General features: G+C 39.9%; 1 protein-coding gene across 2 annotated transcripts in view; it reads right to left on the bottom strand.

The window, feature by feature from the left end:
* Positions 1-13370, bottom strand: part of brpf3 (bromodomain and PHD finger containing 3) — a 78609-nt gene extending 65239 nt beyond the window's left edge. The window contains 3 exon segments of one of the 2 annotated variants that reach the window (NM_001134807.1): positions 3088-3244; positions 6735-8149; positions 13334-13370. In NM_001134807.1, coding sequence (NP_001128279.1) covers positions 3088-3244; positions 6735-8131 — 1554 coding nt within the window. In that variant the 5' untranslated portion in view covers positions 8132-8149; positions 13334-13370. 2 annotated transcript variants of the gene reach the window in all.
* Positions 13371-15908: the final 2538 nt, after the last annotated feature.

Here is a 15908-nt window from a genome sequence, read left to right as displayed (position 1 = left end):
AGAGGGGGAATTTCAGGGACAATTACAGGGAGGCCCCCACACAGGTTCTCCAACTGCTGCATTGGTGCTACTCTCACCCTCTTGTACATCCATTGGTACATCTGGTGCGCTACCACCAGCCTTTGACTGTTCAGCTAAGTGCGCCTCCACTGCTAGCCTCTGCACTAATAGGGTCACTATCATCAATCTCCAATTCCTTAGTAGGGGAGTCAGATGGCACATACTCAGAATCGCTAAATTCCTCTGAGCTGGAGTCCGTGCAAAATCTAGCAGGTTCCTCAGCACTGTAAAACGGTTTGCCCATTGTGCCAGAAATATACTGACAACTGCAAACAGCAGGCAAAACAAGCAAGCAAAAAAAAAAAAAAAACAAACCAGCAAGACAATACCTCAAACACTTTTAATAAGAGAAGTTCACTGTAACCTTTTGATAAACTTAAAGGAGAAGGAAAGGCTAAGTCACTTGGGCGTGCCAAAATGTTAGGCACCCCCAAGTGACTTTAATCGCTTTAAAGTTGAGAGAACAGCACCAGCCCGGGGTAGCAGCAAGCGATTTCTTCTTCCTGTTTCGCGCGCATGCGCAGTGGAGTGAAAAGCCGAACTTTAACAAGAAAGTCAGCTTTTCACTCTGCTGCGCATGCGCCGGTAAAGGGAACTTTTTATGGGGTGCTAAACAAGCAATAAAAGAACACTGCAAAGAAAAAAAAACACAATTCTCAAAATCCAATAAAATCACAAGTAATACAAGAACAATTATTGCAATTAAGTTGGTGGTCTAGTATTAGAACCATTTCAAATTCAGCACCCAATAGCAATAGAAAAGTTAAAATGCAATATAATTAATTACAAAACAAAAATGATGAAAATGCCAAAAAACACAAAAATGTAATAAAATCGGATTATAGAACAAGATCAGAAATACATTTTTAATGGAAAAAAAGACTGCCAAAGAAAGCAAAGAAGGAAAGGAAAGTACTGTATTGGGAAAAAAGTGTGTCAGCGTGTGTGCTTGGCAAAGTTGTGTGTGTGTATGTGCAAAAGCACACTAATGAGAAAAAAGAATTAAAAAAAAAAATGGACCGTTTAGACAGAGATATCAAAAATAAAGAGTGTTGTACAGCTCACTCAATGCAGGCAGCCAGGCACCCAATCCAGCAGGAGAATTGCAGACAGGCAGCAGTAGGGCTCCAGCCGTCACAAGTGTGCAACAGGAGTAAAGGGTGCAGAGGTTTTTTTTTTTTTTTTTTTTTTTTTAAACAATCTTTATTAATTTTCAGTAAAATAGGATGGGGGGGGTTGGTACAGAAAAAAAGAGGGTGAGGGGGTGGGGAAGTTCACGTACCATGTAAACATAGTCATAGGTCTTGAAAGGGCATACAGCAAGTTGTTTCTCACTTCTGACAACAAGATCTTGTTCATACATTTTTCTTAAGTCTCCCACTTACAGTAACCACATAACTAATGTGCTTTAGTTAACATATTATTTTGTTTGCCTCTAGCCAGGGTGTACAGGTTGTCTGATATTGTGCTACCTTGTTTTGTATACGCAGAGTTATTTCCTCTAGTTTTCTTGTTTTCTCCACTAAGTTCAGCCATTCTATATACGAAGAGGGATTTGTATTTTTCCATGCTCTAGGTATAAGGGCCTTAGCCGTGTTCAAAAGGTGTAGGGTTCATTTGTCTGATACCGTGCTTTTCTTGTTGTCAAAATAAAATAGTAGGAGTGTCAGATCAGTGTTGGGAATGTTAGTATCTGTTATTTCGGAGATAGTAGTGCATTTTTTAACCCAATATGTTTGAAGGAACCTGTTTCCAAGTTACACCTCTAGAGGAGGCAGGGAACATTGAGTACAATTTCTCTGGTACATAGAACCACCCTGTGGTAAGTTTATATAGCATTTCTCTTACCCTAGAAGCTTTCGATGCTTTGTGGATGTTCTGGAGTGAGTATCTTTTGTCTTACTGGGAAAGGGATAAATACGTTCATTTCTTTTTCCCAATCGTTGAAGTATTTTAATGTTGCACTGTCTTGATTGGTAAGGAGTATTCTATATATTATCGAGAGCAGATTATCTGCCATTTTCTGCCATTAACGAATTTTAGTTTAATGCTTCTGACTTCCTGAGGTTTGGTGATAAAAAATAATAGATTGTCTGCAAATGCGACAAATTTGTACTCACTGCTTTTACCACTAGCCCAGATATATTTATATTGCCTCGTATATATGTGGGTGATAAAGGGCAACCCTGTCTGGTCCCATTTTGGATATTTACTTGGAAAGAAAGAGTGTTGTTGATTTTTATCCTAGCAGTGGGGTCTTGGTATAGGGCAAGGGTGCGGGGTTAGGGGGGCTGAATTTAAACAGACAGCAGTAACACGTCATAGTCACATGCCCTCTGTTTTCATTGGCCAGTGCAGAAGATCAGTGACCGGATCTGTAAGGAGATCCTCATCTGCCTAGGGCAGGGGTAGGGAACCTTGGCTCTCCAGCTGTGATAAAACTACAAATCCCAGCAAGCATTTTCCTTAATTAACCATGACTGTGGCTTTCAGACTCCTGCAATGCATTGTGGGACTGGTAGTTCCATAACAGCTGGAGAGCCAAGTTTCCCTACCCCTGGCCTAGGGGAATCTGCGGGGATTACATGCAAGCACAGCGCCTGTAAACCCGGAAGTGCTGCAGAACATAAAATCTGTGGCACTTCATTCCTTTTATCCACCGATCATAGACTGTCACTTAAAGGGTTAAATCCTAAAAATAAACCTAATACGAATTTTTTTGCCACCAATATGGATTCAAGCAGCTTAGTTAGAATTAAGTAAAAGAAACTGTTTTATTGTTGAGTACAGTATTAATAAATTACTGTTCTTAAAAGAAAATGCATCAATCTATTAAAAATGCATAGAAAGAACTCTTTTCAGATGCTATCAGCTTTGGCAAATAAGAAGCTGAGAACAGGTTTCTGCAAATATAGCAGCACACATACATTTTTTAAACTCATATCTAAAATTTTACAAACACTTAAAATAAATCTTGTAAATATTGTCTCTATGAATTATCCACAGAATCAATAAATACACACTTACCAGTTCAGCACTTCTTTGGGACTGCATGTGTGAGTGCAGCCTTCGGATAAGCGGTACACCATTTCTCGATTGTCGTTTAAGCAACCAATAATTATGCAAACGCTGCAAGAAATGAGTTTTCTTTTGCAGGCATACACCACTAGAGATTTTGCTTAACCTAGGAAAAGAAGAGGTAAAAAGTTTTAACCATGGAAACAATGGAAATCTGTGTTTTCTAGGTAGTGTAAAGAAGATCAGCTTTTTCTCATAAATATCAATCTTTAAACATTCCATAACCCTTATTATTAGCTTAGTTGCTTTTCTTTGGACATTCTCTATTTCATTAGCATACCACATGAGCAGTAGAGACCCAAACTGCAATGAATAACCTTCTTCCCCACAATGATTTCGCTTAAGCATTTAAACACCATATGCTGTGTCTGCAGACAACTTGTTTAAGCTGAGTGGGTTATTAAAGTACCCATAAATAAGGCTTGTCCAAACTTTGCAGCATTTTCTCCTGGCAGGAGATAAGCCTCTTCCTTTTTGCTTACGCGTGGGGTCGGTCTAAAGTACTGATGTGCAGGCTGACTAGATACCAGTGGAATCCACAGGTGCCAAGCTTGGTTATACGGTCAACTTGCAAGTAAACCTAATTGATTTACCTACACCATGCTGCGTAAAGACCTGCATACCTATCTGACCAATGACAATGCAGAAATCCATAGAATTAGACAACTAAGCAGTGCAAATTTTACAAACCAGAGTTTATTGTAAGTTTATTTTAACCCTTTCACATGGTGGTAGAAAAAGGCTCTACATGCAAGCATGTAGAGCATACATGCTCTGCAGAAAGTCAGGAGGCTGGGGGGCTGTAATGTCAGTCTTGGGGTGCAATTGCAACCTTCAAGCAGCATATGCGATCGCATCTGCAGCTTCTGCCTGCCCCCCCCATTCACTTCCTGCTGTGTAGCACTCTGCTAAGACAACCCTCCAGGACCCCCCATGTAATCCCTGCATCCATCCAGCTAAGGTACAGGAACAGGTAAGTGGTATTTATTTGCACTAATATACACACTTACATACATTTACACACACATTAGCAGGTTTTTGGGGTTTGTTTGGTTTTTTTTTTGCTTTTTTCATTTTGCAACCTTTTGCACTCTTATAGACACAACTTTTAGATATGTATACACAAACACTTTTTTTTTTTTTTACTTTTTACCACTGTCTTTTTTTCCCCCCCCAAAAACGTGACTATTGGATCAGGTATTTTAACCACTAATAACGCTGTTGTGTTACTTATTTTGTTTTATTTACTCCGGCTCCACGACTCCGACTCCTGTTTTTAATATGCTAATAGCCCATTTCTGGAGTTTTGTGTGACATTATGTCCAATTTGCTTTTTTTCCTCCCTTTTTTGTTCTGTTCCAATACACACAAAGGGAATAAACATGTTTATAGCAAAAAATTTCTGGGATGCCAACAATTTTGGCCATGACTGTATTCTCTTCCATCAGCAAAAAGTGCAAGCAATTGATTTAAATCATTGTTCCTACAGACAAAATTCAGGAACAAAAAACTCCTGTGCACATAGCAACAGGCAGCTGCAATTGTTATTTGAAGTTCCTAAACCTGAAAGTTTTGCCAGTCAGTCCTTTCTCAACCTGCCCATTACAGCTTCTAATGCTAACGGACTAATGCTGCACAAATATGGTAGCCCAAAAATAGAAGACCATGGGGAATCAGAGAGGTAATGTAAAAGCAATGGGCAAATACATTTAAGGCAAAATTATAAATAACATGGAAATGCACTGTTAAGATAGACATAAAACAGGTTTAATTTTGTGTGTCAGTATTTCTTTAAGTCACTTTACAGCAATCAAGGCTTTTTCTGGGCAGTAGTGTTGTTTTCTCCAAAATGCCTTAGCCTAAATGTGTTTTTACTTCAGTATGAACAAGCAGCAAATTAGTGCTTGATGAATGAAATAACTGAATGAATGTTTTTCGGTTTTTAACTTTTATACCAAACACCACCACACATGCTAAAGGGAAACTATACTACATACACATTACAGGTCTCTGTAAAAACAAATGATATTTTAAACACCTTTTGTTACAAATTAAAACTTTTCATGAATATATATTTATACAATATGCGCCATTAGACTATCTAATTAAAATACTAAAAAAAAAAATCCCAGAACATACCCCTGCAAGGTTCACTTCCCTCAGGCAACACAGAGCAGGCAGAGTATGGCACACACAGGCAGGATATGGCACACACAGGCAGGATATGGCACACACAGGCAGGATATGGCACACACAGGCAGCATAGGACAGGCAGAATTATGGCACACACAGGGAGTGTAGTGCACACAGGCTAGGACAGGCAGAATATGGCACACACAAATAGGGTAAGCCAGGCAGAGCATGGCACACACAGGTAGGAAAGGGCAGGGAAAGAGACAGGGAAACCTATCAAGTAACTGATCATGTACCTATGTAAGTAACTGATTATGACTACTCTAAGAACAGTTTGCACTGCAGTACATACAGTGACACTGCTCCTGAAATCTGTCATGGTGTGAACATGTGAACAGTGTGGGGGCCTACAGTATTATTAGTCCAAGGTTTTACAGGTGTGAACAATGCAGGGTCTTACCAGGTGTAGCAATACAGGGTTTTACAGCCTGAATCGGAGTTGTGAATAATGCAGGGGCCAGTTAGTCTCAGTACTGATAGTATTTAAAGCTCACACAAAAATAAGCAGTCACAGCAGCTAGACAGATGGGGCATGGACAGACAGATGCCATTTCCCAAGTGAAAAAAAAAATAATAATTTCAGGGACTGCTCGATTTGCCTTTCTGGAATTAGGAAGTTATTATTTTCCCCTCAGAGGCAAATTGGTGATGGCTTAAAGAATAAGTAAACCTTTTTTTTTTTTCTATCAGTAAAATTACGCTAAACAGCCTCCAGAATTACCTACCTTTGTCCCAGCATTCTCTCTGACCTGGTTCCTCAGAAGTTGATCGTTTTTCTTTGCTTCCTTGTGCAGAGTGAAGCCCCACCCCCACTTCCTGTTCAGTTCTTTCTTCAATTTGACTACCTGTAGTCGACCTAGAGAGCCTTCTGGGCATGCCTGGAGGCAGCAGGAGCCAATCTGTGCATTAGCAGGGTTTTTTTTTTTGATGAGAGACCTAAACAGGAAGTGGGGGCGGGCTTCACTCTGCACAAGGAAGCAAAGAAAAACGATCAACTTCTAACTGAGGAACCAGGTCAGAGAGAATGCTGGGACAAAGGTAGGTAATTCTGGAGGCTGTTTAGAGTAATTTTACTGATAGGAAAAAAAAAGGTTTACTTATTCTTTAAGCCATCACCAATTTGCCTCTGAGGGGAAAATAATAACTTCCTAATTCCAGAAAGGCAAATCGAGCAGTCCCTGAAATTATTATTTATGCTTTTCCCTTTCCTGTGGATCAGCTAGCAGTTAGATGAGTTTTAAATAGGCTGACCTTATGGACATATGTTTTTCTTGCTTAAATTACTGTTACATATTCTTTTAATATTCAATATTAATTACACAACAATAATTTGCTGACCCTTAATTCTGCACTACTCTTTACAAAGGTTAAGAAATGTTAAGGAAGATTAAAACTGTGCTCACCGACATGAAGGAATCTGCATAACAGTCATCACTGGCGCAGAAACTCTTCCACACACAGTCTCCTTCTGCTCTCTTTTTATCTTCTGTTTCTCCCGTCCTCTCTTCCCAGCTCCCTTCTTAGAAAATTTACTGTCCTCTCTGTTGGCCTCATCCTCCTTTCCATTGTCCTTATTGTCTACTTTGCCACCACATCTCAATATTCCTTTTTTGTGTGTACCTGGTGGACAATGAAGCTCACAGAAAGCAGTTTTACGTACTGTGAACGTGGTGCCATTTAAACCAGTCTCTCTAACAGGTTCTACCTTCATAAAAAGACCTGCTCTCTGGGCACATGTCACATGAAAAGCTGTATAACAGTTCACTTTGTGGCACTGGATGGCTGCCCCACGCCCTTTTTGTTTGCAAAGGTAACAAGTCAACTTCCACCGAGCAGATGGAATGTTGTTAACCCCTTCTACTGGCTCTAAGAACACTGTGTTAGCAAAGCAAACTTCTGGAATCCAAATAGCACAAACCACATGTGCCCATCGCCCATCACTAGTCTGCTTAAAAGCTCCACCTTGGTTGGGGCAAAGCACACAACTTACAGGTTTTGATGGTGACTGAAGGCAGCATCGGCAAAGCCACTGCCCTTCAGGAATGTATGGTACACCATAACATTCCTGGTGAACAGCCAAGTTGCAGATATCGCAAAATAATATGGCATTGCTATTGTGGCACTCATCATCTAAACAAACACAACAAAATGCATCTTCATCAATAGCAGACTGTGGTGCACCGCTGCGACGACTTTGCATATAGGACTCTTTCTCCAACCTATCTAACAGAAGTTCAAAGACATCAGCTGACACCAGAGATAATCCGTCATTCTTCCGCTTTTCATTGATCATTTCCAGCCAGGCCAGATCTACTTCATCAAGGTCATATTCAACTTCCTGGTCCATCTCTTTTGTTGAACGTTCAATATAACAATAGAAGCTATCAGGTAAAGAATATGGTTCACTTTCAACTTCCAGACTAAAAGGCTCAATAACTCTAAAACATGGCTGGGGAAGCTGGAGGGAAGAGGTGGTTTGAGCTTGCTTAGGGCATAGCTCGTGCTTTTTGCTTTTAAAGGCCATCTTTCGACATGGGGAAGCAAGAGGCAGTTCACTGTTCTCTTTGTTGCTGTTGCATTCTATAATATCATGCGCAGTTAGCTCATCCTCCGAGACAATTCTTAAAGGATCATATATACTAATTCGGTGAAGACGCCCTTCCATCTCAACTTCCACCATGCGTTGTGCTTGAGCATATGTTAATGTCTCTCGAGTTGGAGAGCATTTCAGACTGTAGGGGGAAGGTGATCCTTTGCCTCCACCACCACAGTGACGAAATTTACGACGCGGGTTTCTCATGTCAGTGGAAGGCAATACCTATGAAAGAAGTCAGGTTAGAATAGAGAGAAGATAAGAGAAACAAACATGCAGTTACATAGTTACATAGTTACATAGGGTTGAAAAAAGACCAGTGTCCATCAAGTTCAACCCATCCAAGTAAACCCAGCACACTTAACCCACACCTACCAATCTATACACTCACATACATACACTATATATACAACCACTAGTACTAACTGTAGATATTAGTATCACAATAGCCTTGGATATTCTGATTGATCAAGAACTCATCCAGGCCCCTCTTAAAGGCATTAACAGAATCTGCCATTACCACATCACTAGGAAGGGCATTCCATAACCTCACTGCCCTCACCGTGAAAAACCACCTACGCTGCTTCAAATGGAAGCTCCTTTCCTCTAATCTAAAGGGGTGACCTCTGGTGCGCTGATTGTTTTTATGGGAAAAGAGAACATCCCCCAACTGCCTATAATCCCCTCTAATGTACTTGTACAGAGTAATCATGTCCCCTCGCAAGCGCCTCTTTTCCAGAGAGAACAACCCCAACCTCGACAGTCTCACCTCATAGTTTAAATCTTCCATCCCCTTAACCAGTTTAGTTGCACGTCTCTGCACTTTCTCCAGCTCATTAATATCCTTCTTAAGGACTGGAGCCCAAAACTGCACTGCATACTCAAGGTGAGGCCTTACCAGGGACCTATAAAGGGGCAAAATTATGTTCTCATCCCTTGAGTCAATGCCCTTTTTTATACAAGACAGCACTTTATTTGCTTTAGTAGCCACAGAATGACACTGCCTGGCATTAGACAACTTGTTATCAACAAAAACCCCTAGATCCTTCTCCATTAAGGAAACCCCCAACACACTGCCATTCAGTAGATAGTTTGCGTTTATATTATTTCTACCAAAGTGCATAACTTTGCACTTATCAACATTGAACCTCATTTTCCAGTTTGCTGCCCAGTTATCTAATTTTGTCAAATCGCTCTGCAAAGCGGCAGCATCCTGCATGGAACTTATAGTTTTGCACAATTTAGTGTCATCAGCAAAAATAGAAACAGTACTGTCTATGCCCACCTCCAGGTCATTAATAAACAAGTTAAAAAGCAAAGGCCCAAGGACTGACCCCTGCGGTACTCCACTAACCACACTGGCCCAATTAGAAAATGTTCCATTTACAACCACTCTTTGTACTCTATCCTTCAGCCAGTTCTCTATCCAATTACAAATATTATGTTCTAGGCCAATATTCCTTAATTTGATAATTAACCTTCTGTGAGGTACTGTATCAAACGCTTTAGCAAAGTCCAAGTAGATGACATCAACTGCCATTCCAGCATCAAGGTTCCTGCTCACCTCCTCATAAAAGGCGACTAAATTAGTCTGGCAAGATCTGTTACGCATAAAACCATGCTGGCACAAACTAATAGTATTGTGAACTGCAATGTATTCAAGTACCCTATCCCTTATTACCCCTTCCAAAAGTTTTCCTACTACTGATGTCAGACTAACAGGCCTATAGTTTTCAGGCTGAGAACGGGATCCCTTTTTAAATAACGGCACCACATTAGCAATCCGCCAGTCTCTTGGCACCATGCCAGACCTCAATGAATCCTGAAAAATTAAGTGAGTAGCATAATACAGCTAAAGGTGAGAAAAAAAAAAAAGAATAAAAAAACTCGGCCCTTATGCAGGAAATAGATTAGGTATGGATAAATATATTACCATAAAAACATTTTCTACATGGAGTTTTCCCTCTTTGTGTTCATCTTATAAAGTATACGTATCAACAAAACAGATAAACTAAAAGTTCTAAACATATGTACAGATATACATGTAGGTGGGCCAAAACAGTTTAACACAGATACCATAATCAACAAACACAGCCCTGAGACAGGTGCTAAGTCTGGAACATCCATAGTAGGTGTTTCGGCACAAACAGTAACCTTGTTCATAAACAAATACTTTCAGAATCATGATACAAATTTTAAATATCTACTGTAGCAACAACTGAGACTAAAATAACTTGAAGTTCACTTCTACATTAAAGGGATTCTGTCAAGATAAAACAAAATTAATCAGTTAACAGCGCTTCTCTAACATAATCCTGCACTGAAATCAATTTTTCAAAAGAGCAAACAGATTTTTTTGTATTCAAGTTTTAAATTTGACGTGGGGCTTGATATATTCTTAGTTTCCCAGGTGCCCTTAGTCATATAACTAGTGCTCTGATAAACTTCAGTCACTGTTTACTGTTGCACTGTAAGTTTGAGTGGTGTCACCCCACCCCCCCTTCCCATTTGGCCCCAGCAGCCTATCAACAGATCAATGATAAAGTAGCAAGAAAACAGCTCGCTGACACCTGTTTTGCTGAAAGTGACCCATACCCCAACACTCAATAGTAAAAAATCACGTCTGGCTCACCCAAGTCATGACTCCTCCAGTTACATTATGTAGAAGAGACAATAGCTTATCTGAAAGCAGTTCCATTGTGATATGCTGGCTCTTTCAAAAAGCACAGGATCAGACACAATGCACTGAGATGGCTGGCTGTACACCAATATTACATCTATAAAAAATGAATTTATTGATTGAGGAAAAACATTTTAATTTGTAGAATTAATTACATGCAAAGTACACAGTGTAATTTATTAATAAAAACTAAACCATACAAATCATGACAGAATCCCTTTAACTTTTAGCTTGTTATAAATGTTCTACCCAAAAGAACTTTTGAGTCTTCATTATTTCATTTGTATGGTTTTTGAATTATTAGCTTTGCTATTAAGGCTATTTACAGCCTACAACTAAAAAAAGAGATATGCTGGCTCATTTACAACAGTGGGGGAATTTGATTTGTGCAATAACCTATAGCAACTAATCAGTGATTAGATTTTTTTTCCCAACAAGTTGCAGGCAGAACAATGAAAGCAAGTATGTGAATGGCTGCCACCAGATGCGTGGCTTCTGTTTGGTTACATTCCTTCTAAGGCACTCTGCTATTCATCTTTTGATTTCAAAACTGTTAAATATTAAACTCTAAGCAACTTTAAAATATACAGAAATAATTTTGCTGAAATAAACTCCCTTACAGATAAGACTAAAATCCCCACATTGTTGCAAACTTGTTATTCTCCCTCTTCTTAGGTCTGTTGATCAAAAAACACGGAGGGCCCTGAAGAAACTTGGGTAGCTGATTACTGGTACAATTTTTTGAATGCACCAAGTAATTGGTAAAACAAATGAAGTAATGGTAAGAGACATGTCTTAATAGCATTAAATATTACATTTACAAATAACGAACATCACAAATGTTTTGAATAATGGTAGTTTATAATGGGTAGTAGCTCCATTAAAAGCAGAAGCATTTAGTCTTATGTAATACACCTAAAAATGTACATTCCATCAGAAATGTAAGCTTAAAAGCCAATTATCCACAAGGGCATAAATCCTACTCAATAACACAGAAAAGGTAAAGATTTTTAATTACCAACTGAAATTTTCTGATTATCAATGACTATAAGAAGAATTCAGTATTTTATCTATTATTAGTATTTTAAGGGTGAAGTTTTCAAAATAAATTTTTAGACATTTTTTTTTACACTTCTCTGATCCTGGCAACCAAAGAGATCTACTGAAAGACTGATTTTGCTATCAACCCTTTATCATCTTTCTGATAATACCCTCTTTTTTAATGTTTTATTCTGACTTCGAAGCTGATGCCTGATTTCCAAGCCCAAGCAACTGAACAGCAGATTAAATCCCTAGCCAGAGAGATATAAAATAAAAAGTAAAGATTAAAAAGTAATGCAAATCTGTCTTACAGTATCACTGCCTACAAAAAAGGATATTTTAAAGTAAAGAACTTATTTAGATAATTTACCCAGATAAACAATAGATTAGACACTGCTGACCAATCAGACCGGAAGCTGTTTGATATCTGCCTATACAAAACAAATGCAGAGAAAATACTACTGTGGGCAGCATGGTGGCTAAGTGGTTACCCCTGCTGCCTTTCAGCAGTGTGATATCAAGTTCAATTGTGACAGGGCACTACTTGCAAAGTTTTGTCTTGAAGTTTGCTGACATTGAGCATGCACAGTTGAAATTAGGTCCAGAAGCAGCCTCAACTGTGCAGGCTCCTTGTAAATGAATGAAGAGGACACGAACAGGCAGAAGATGGTAGTTTGTTAATTATTAGACTTCATTATTCTGTCTATTCCGAGTCTGTAACTTCAATCCAGTGGGGGGGGGGGGGTCACTTACCATAAAAAAAATTAGATTGACTATGAGGGTTATGACTTCCAAACTGCCTTCACATTAGGGTAATTAAAGTCTAAAAGTTGAAATTCCAAGCCCCTAAGTTACGGAACAAAAATTGTTAAATGCCTTAGGCTAATGAATAGAATGCGCTCGGGTGCAGGCACATGTAGCCGAAATCCGCATAAAAACACGAGAGAATGCAAATGCACTTAAATCTTGCCAATGGTCATTAATCATTAACATAAAATAGGTGTAGTACTGCATTTTGGAACAATAGGTATGCATGAAATTTGGAATTCAGCTGAACCTTCTTCTGCAGGGTTCAAGTTTGGCTGAATCCAAGTGCCTGACTGAACCGAAGCAGAACCCTTAAAATCATGTGATAACATTATTGTGAAAAATCCCTTTCAGACCAAGCTAAACTGCTCTTTAGGAGTGGGATTCAGAAACCTTCACGAAAATTTCAACACGCAGACCAATCCTGAAAAACTTAATCTGGGCATCCCTAACACTTAAACATTTGCAATGAATATCAGAACACCTAGCAAATATTACGCTGTGTCTTAAAACCAGGGCAAATACTGCCTTGATCCTACAAAATGCTACACTTTGCACTGCAATAATACATTTCCCTAAAGCATGTCCACAAGGAAATGATTTAATCTATGAGAATATTCCTGAAAAAATCCTTGAGAGAACCACTGTGCAAAGTCAAAAATCCAAAGACACGACATTATTTACTTATCTGTTAAATTCACGTATGCAGTTACACATATGTAAAGCAACTCTAGAAAACCCATGGAGGCTTTAAGCAAGTAAACCGTTTAGCGATGTGATTTGTATAAAAGATACATTGAAATCAGTCACTAAAAACGGTATGCAGCATACAGTACAATAGTCCCGCTATATGCGGGACAATCACGATGTTCTTAACACACCCGCTGTCCAAGCTCCCTGCTTAAACGTCCCGCAACGCCATTAACATCCAGACCCTTGGTTCCTGCCTGACAGCTAATCCCTACGTCACAAGTCTCATCGCGCGAGACTGTGACATCACAACTTCACGTCTATGAGAGCAGTGACGCGGTACGTAGCAGTTTGGCAGAGTGATGAGTTAGGACGATGTACTCAATGTAAAACAGCCTGATGCTTGTTGCAAAAAGTGGTAGTTTGTGGTGGGTTCAAAGGGCTGTGCCACTAGAGCTTCTGCTCATTGTTTTTTCTGTGTATAGCTTCGTCTTGATCTAGGGAACTAAAAGAAAAAAAATACGTTTTTCTTTTGTAGTTAATCCTACGTAACGAGATAGGAGCCCCTTTTCTTGTTTTCAGCAAAAAAGTGAAGGCTTTTGTGAAAACTAGGCCTGGTAAAATTAAGTAACCTTTTTGATCTTTTCTGTACCTGGAAGTATTTTGTCAGCTGTGGCTAGATTTTTCACAGTTTAGGGACAAAACGATGGCTGATTTAGAATAAAACAGTAAGTAAAATTTACCAACTGTAATTTTGAGATTTTTGTCTTTTTTTTAATGGCTTCAGAGGGTTATAGAATTTTACTCTTCGCTCTGGTTCTGTCACAGAAGTATGCAGGTTCCTGATCAGTTGCACTGCAGAAAGTTCAGGGGCTCCAAAAAGGTGTTGGTAAAGACCAGTGCTGGCATGGGGTTCAAAGAGAAGAAACACAAGCTGCCACCCACAGCAAGACTTTTTGTCATTTTGAGCTCTGGTCCAGTGTTTTATGTGAACACTAAAGGTCCCCATACACGGGCCGACTATAGCTGCCGATATCGGTCCCTTGGACCGATTCGGCAGCTAATCGGCCCGTGTATGGGGAGAGCAGAGCGGCCTGGCCGACCGATATCTGGCCTGAAATTGGCCTGATCTCGATCGGCCAGGTTAGAAAATCCGGTCGGATCGGGGACCGCATCGGCTTGTTGATGCGGTCCCCGATCCGACTGCCCCATTGCTGCCCACATAATCCGATCGTTTGGCCCCAGGGCCAAACGATCGGATTATTTTTTTTTTTTACCTAAATGCTCCCCGATATCGCCCACCCGTAGGTGGGGATATCGGGGGAAGATCCGCTCGCTTGGCGACATCGCCAAGCGAGCGGATCTGCTCGTGTATGGCCACCTTAAGGCAGTATTTTACATTTTAGGGACAAAACAATGGGTAAAATTTAACGAGTAATCTTACGTTTTTAGGCTCTTTTGTTCACCATGTTGTCAGAGGGTCCCAGTGTTTTTTGTTTAACCCTTTCCCTGCCAAGCACGTAGCTTCTACGTGCTGGCATAAAAAATCGTTGTATGCCAAGCACGTAGAAGCTACGTTTCCCATAAGGACAGCGCGTTCTCTGCACTCGCCGATCGATCCGAGTGCAGAGACGCGCTGCCAGGCCCAAAACCCCCTAGGCAACGAGCTTACCGGCGCTGCTCCCTCCTGGGCCCCCTCCGATCGCCTCTGTGTGACCCCCAAGTCGCAGCGACGTCATCAGGACGTGCCTGCTGCTTGGGGTATTTAATCCTGCCCCTGGCGCCGCCCCCTTCACTCGTGGAGCATCGTGGAGCCTCTTGGAGCCTGCCTGCATCCCCCTGCGGTCTTCCAGCACCAGAGATCTGCCTGCCTGCCTGCCTTTGAGATCTGCCTTGCCTGCCCCAGGTACCAATTTTGCACCATTTACACATCACACTAATTGTAATTTTTTTTTCTGATTTTTTTTTTGCAGTTTCCACTTTTTTTTTTTTTGCACAGGCATACACTTACACACACTCACAAGTGTACACACATACATATTTTTTACTTTGCCTTTATTTTATTTTCCATTTTTAGCCTTTACACACTAATCACTGTTTCATCAGTTTTATTTTATATTATTGATTTTATTTGTTTCATTGCTTTTTCAGTTCTGCGTTGTGCTTTATTTCTGTTTTATTACTTGTTTTACTCTATTACTCTGATTTCTAAGTTCTGTGTTATACTTTTATTTCTGTTATATTATATATATATACTGTTATTACTGTTACCTTGATTTTGCAGTGTGACAAGTGATCAGGTAGCCTGAACGCAAGTCACACGGCATAATCACATTTTTCTTGTGTTTTTCGGTGGTTTTGAGAGTTTTCAGTTTTGTGTTATACTTTGATTAGTTATATTGCTTGTGTTACCTTGATTTTGCAGTGTGACAAGTGATCAGGTAGCCTGAACACAAGTCACACGGCATAATCACATTTTTCTTGCATAGTTCAGTGGTTTTGTGAGTTTTCAGTTTTGTGTTATACTTTGATTAGTTATATTGCTTGTGTTACCTTGATTTTGCAGTGTGACAAGTGATCAGGTAGCCTGAACGCAAGTCACACGGCATAATCACATTTTTCTTGTGTTTTTCGGTGGTTTTGAGAGTTTTCAGTTTTGTGTTATACTTTGATTAGTTATATTGCTTGTGTTACCTTGATTTTGCAGTGTGACAAGTGATCAGGTATCCTGAACACAAGTCACACGGCATAATCACATTTTTCTTG

This window comes from Xenopus tropicalis, chromosome 2, assembly GCF_000004195.4.
Source record: "Xenopus tropicalis strain Nigerian chromosome 2, UCB_Xtro_10.0, whole genome shotgun sequence".
Lineage (NCBI taxonomy): Eukaryota > Metazoa > Chordata > Amphibia > Anura > Pipidae > Xenopus > Xenopus tropicalis.
This window is presented reverse-complemented; position numbering and strand designations above follow the sequence as displayed.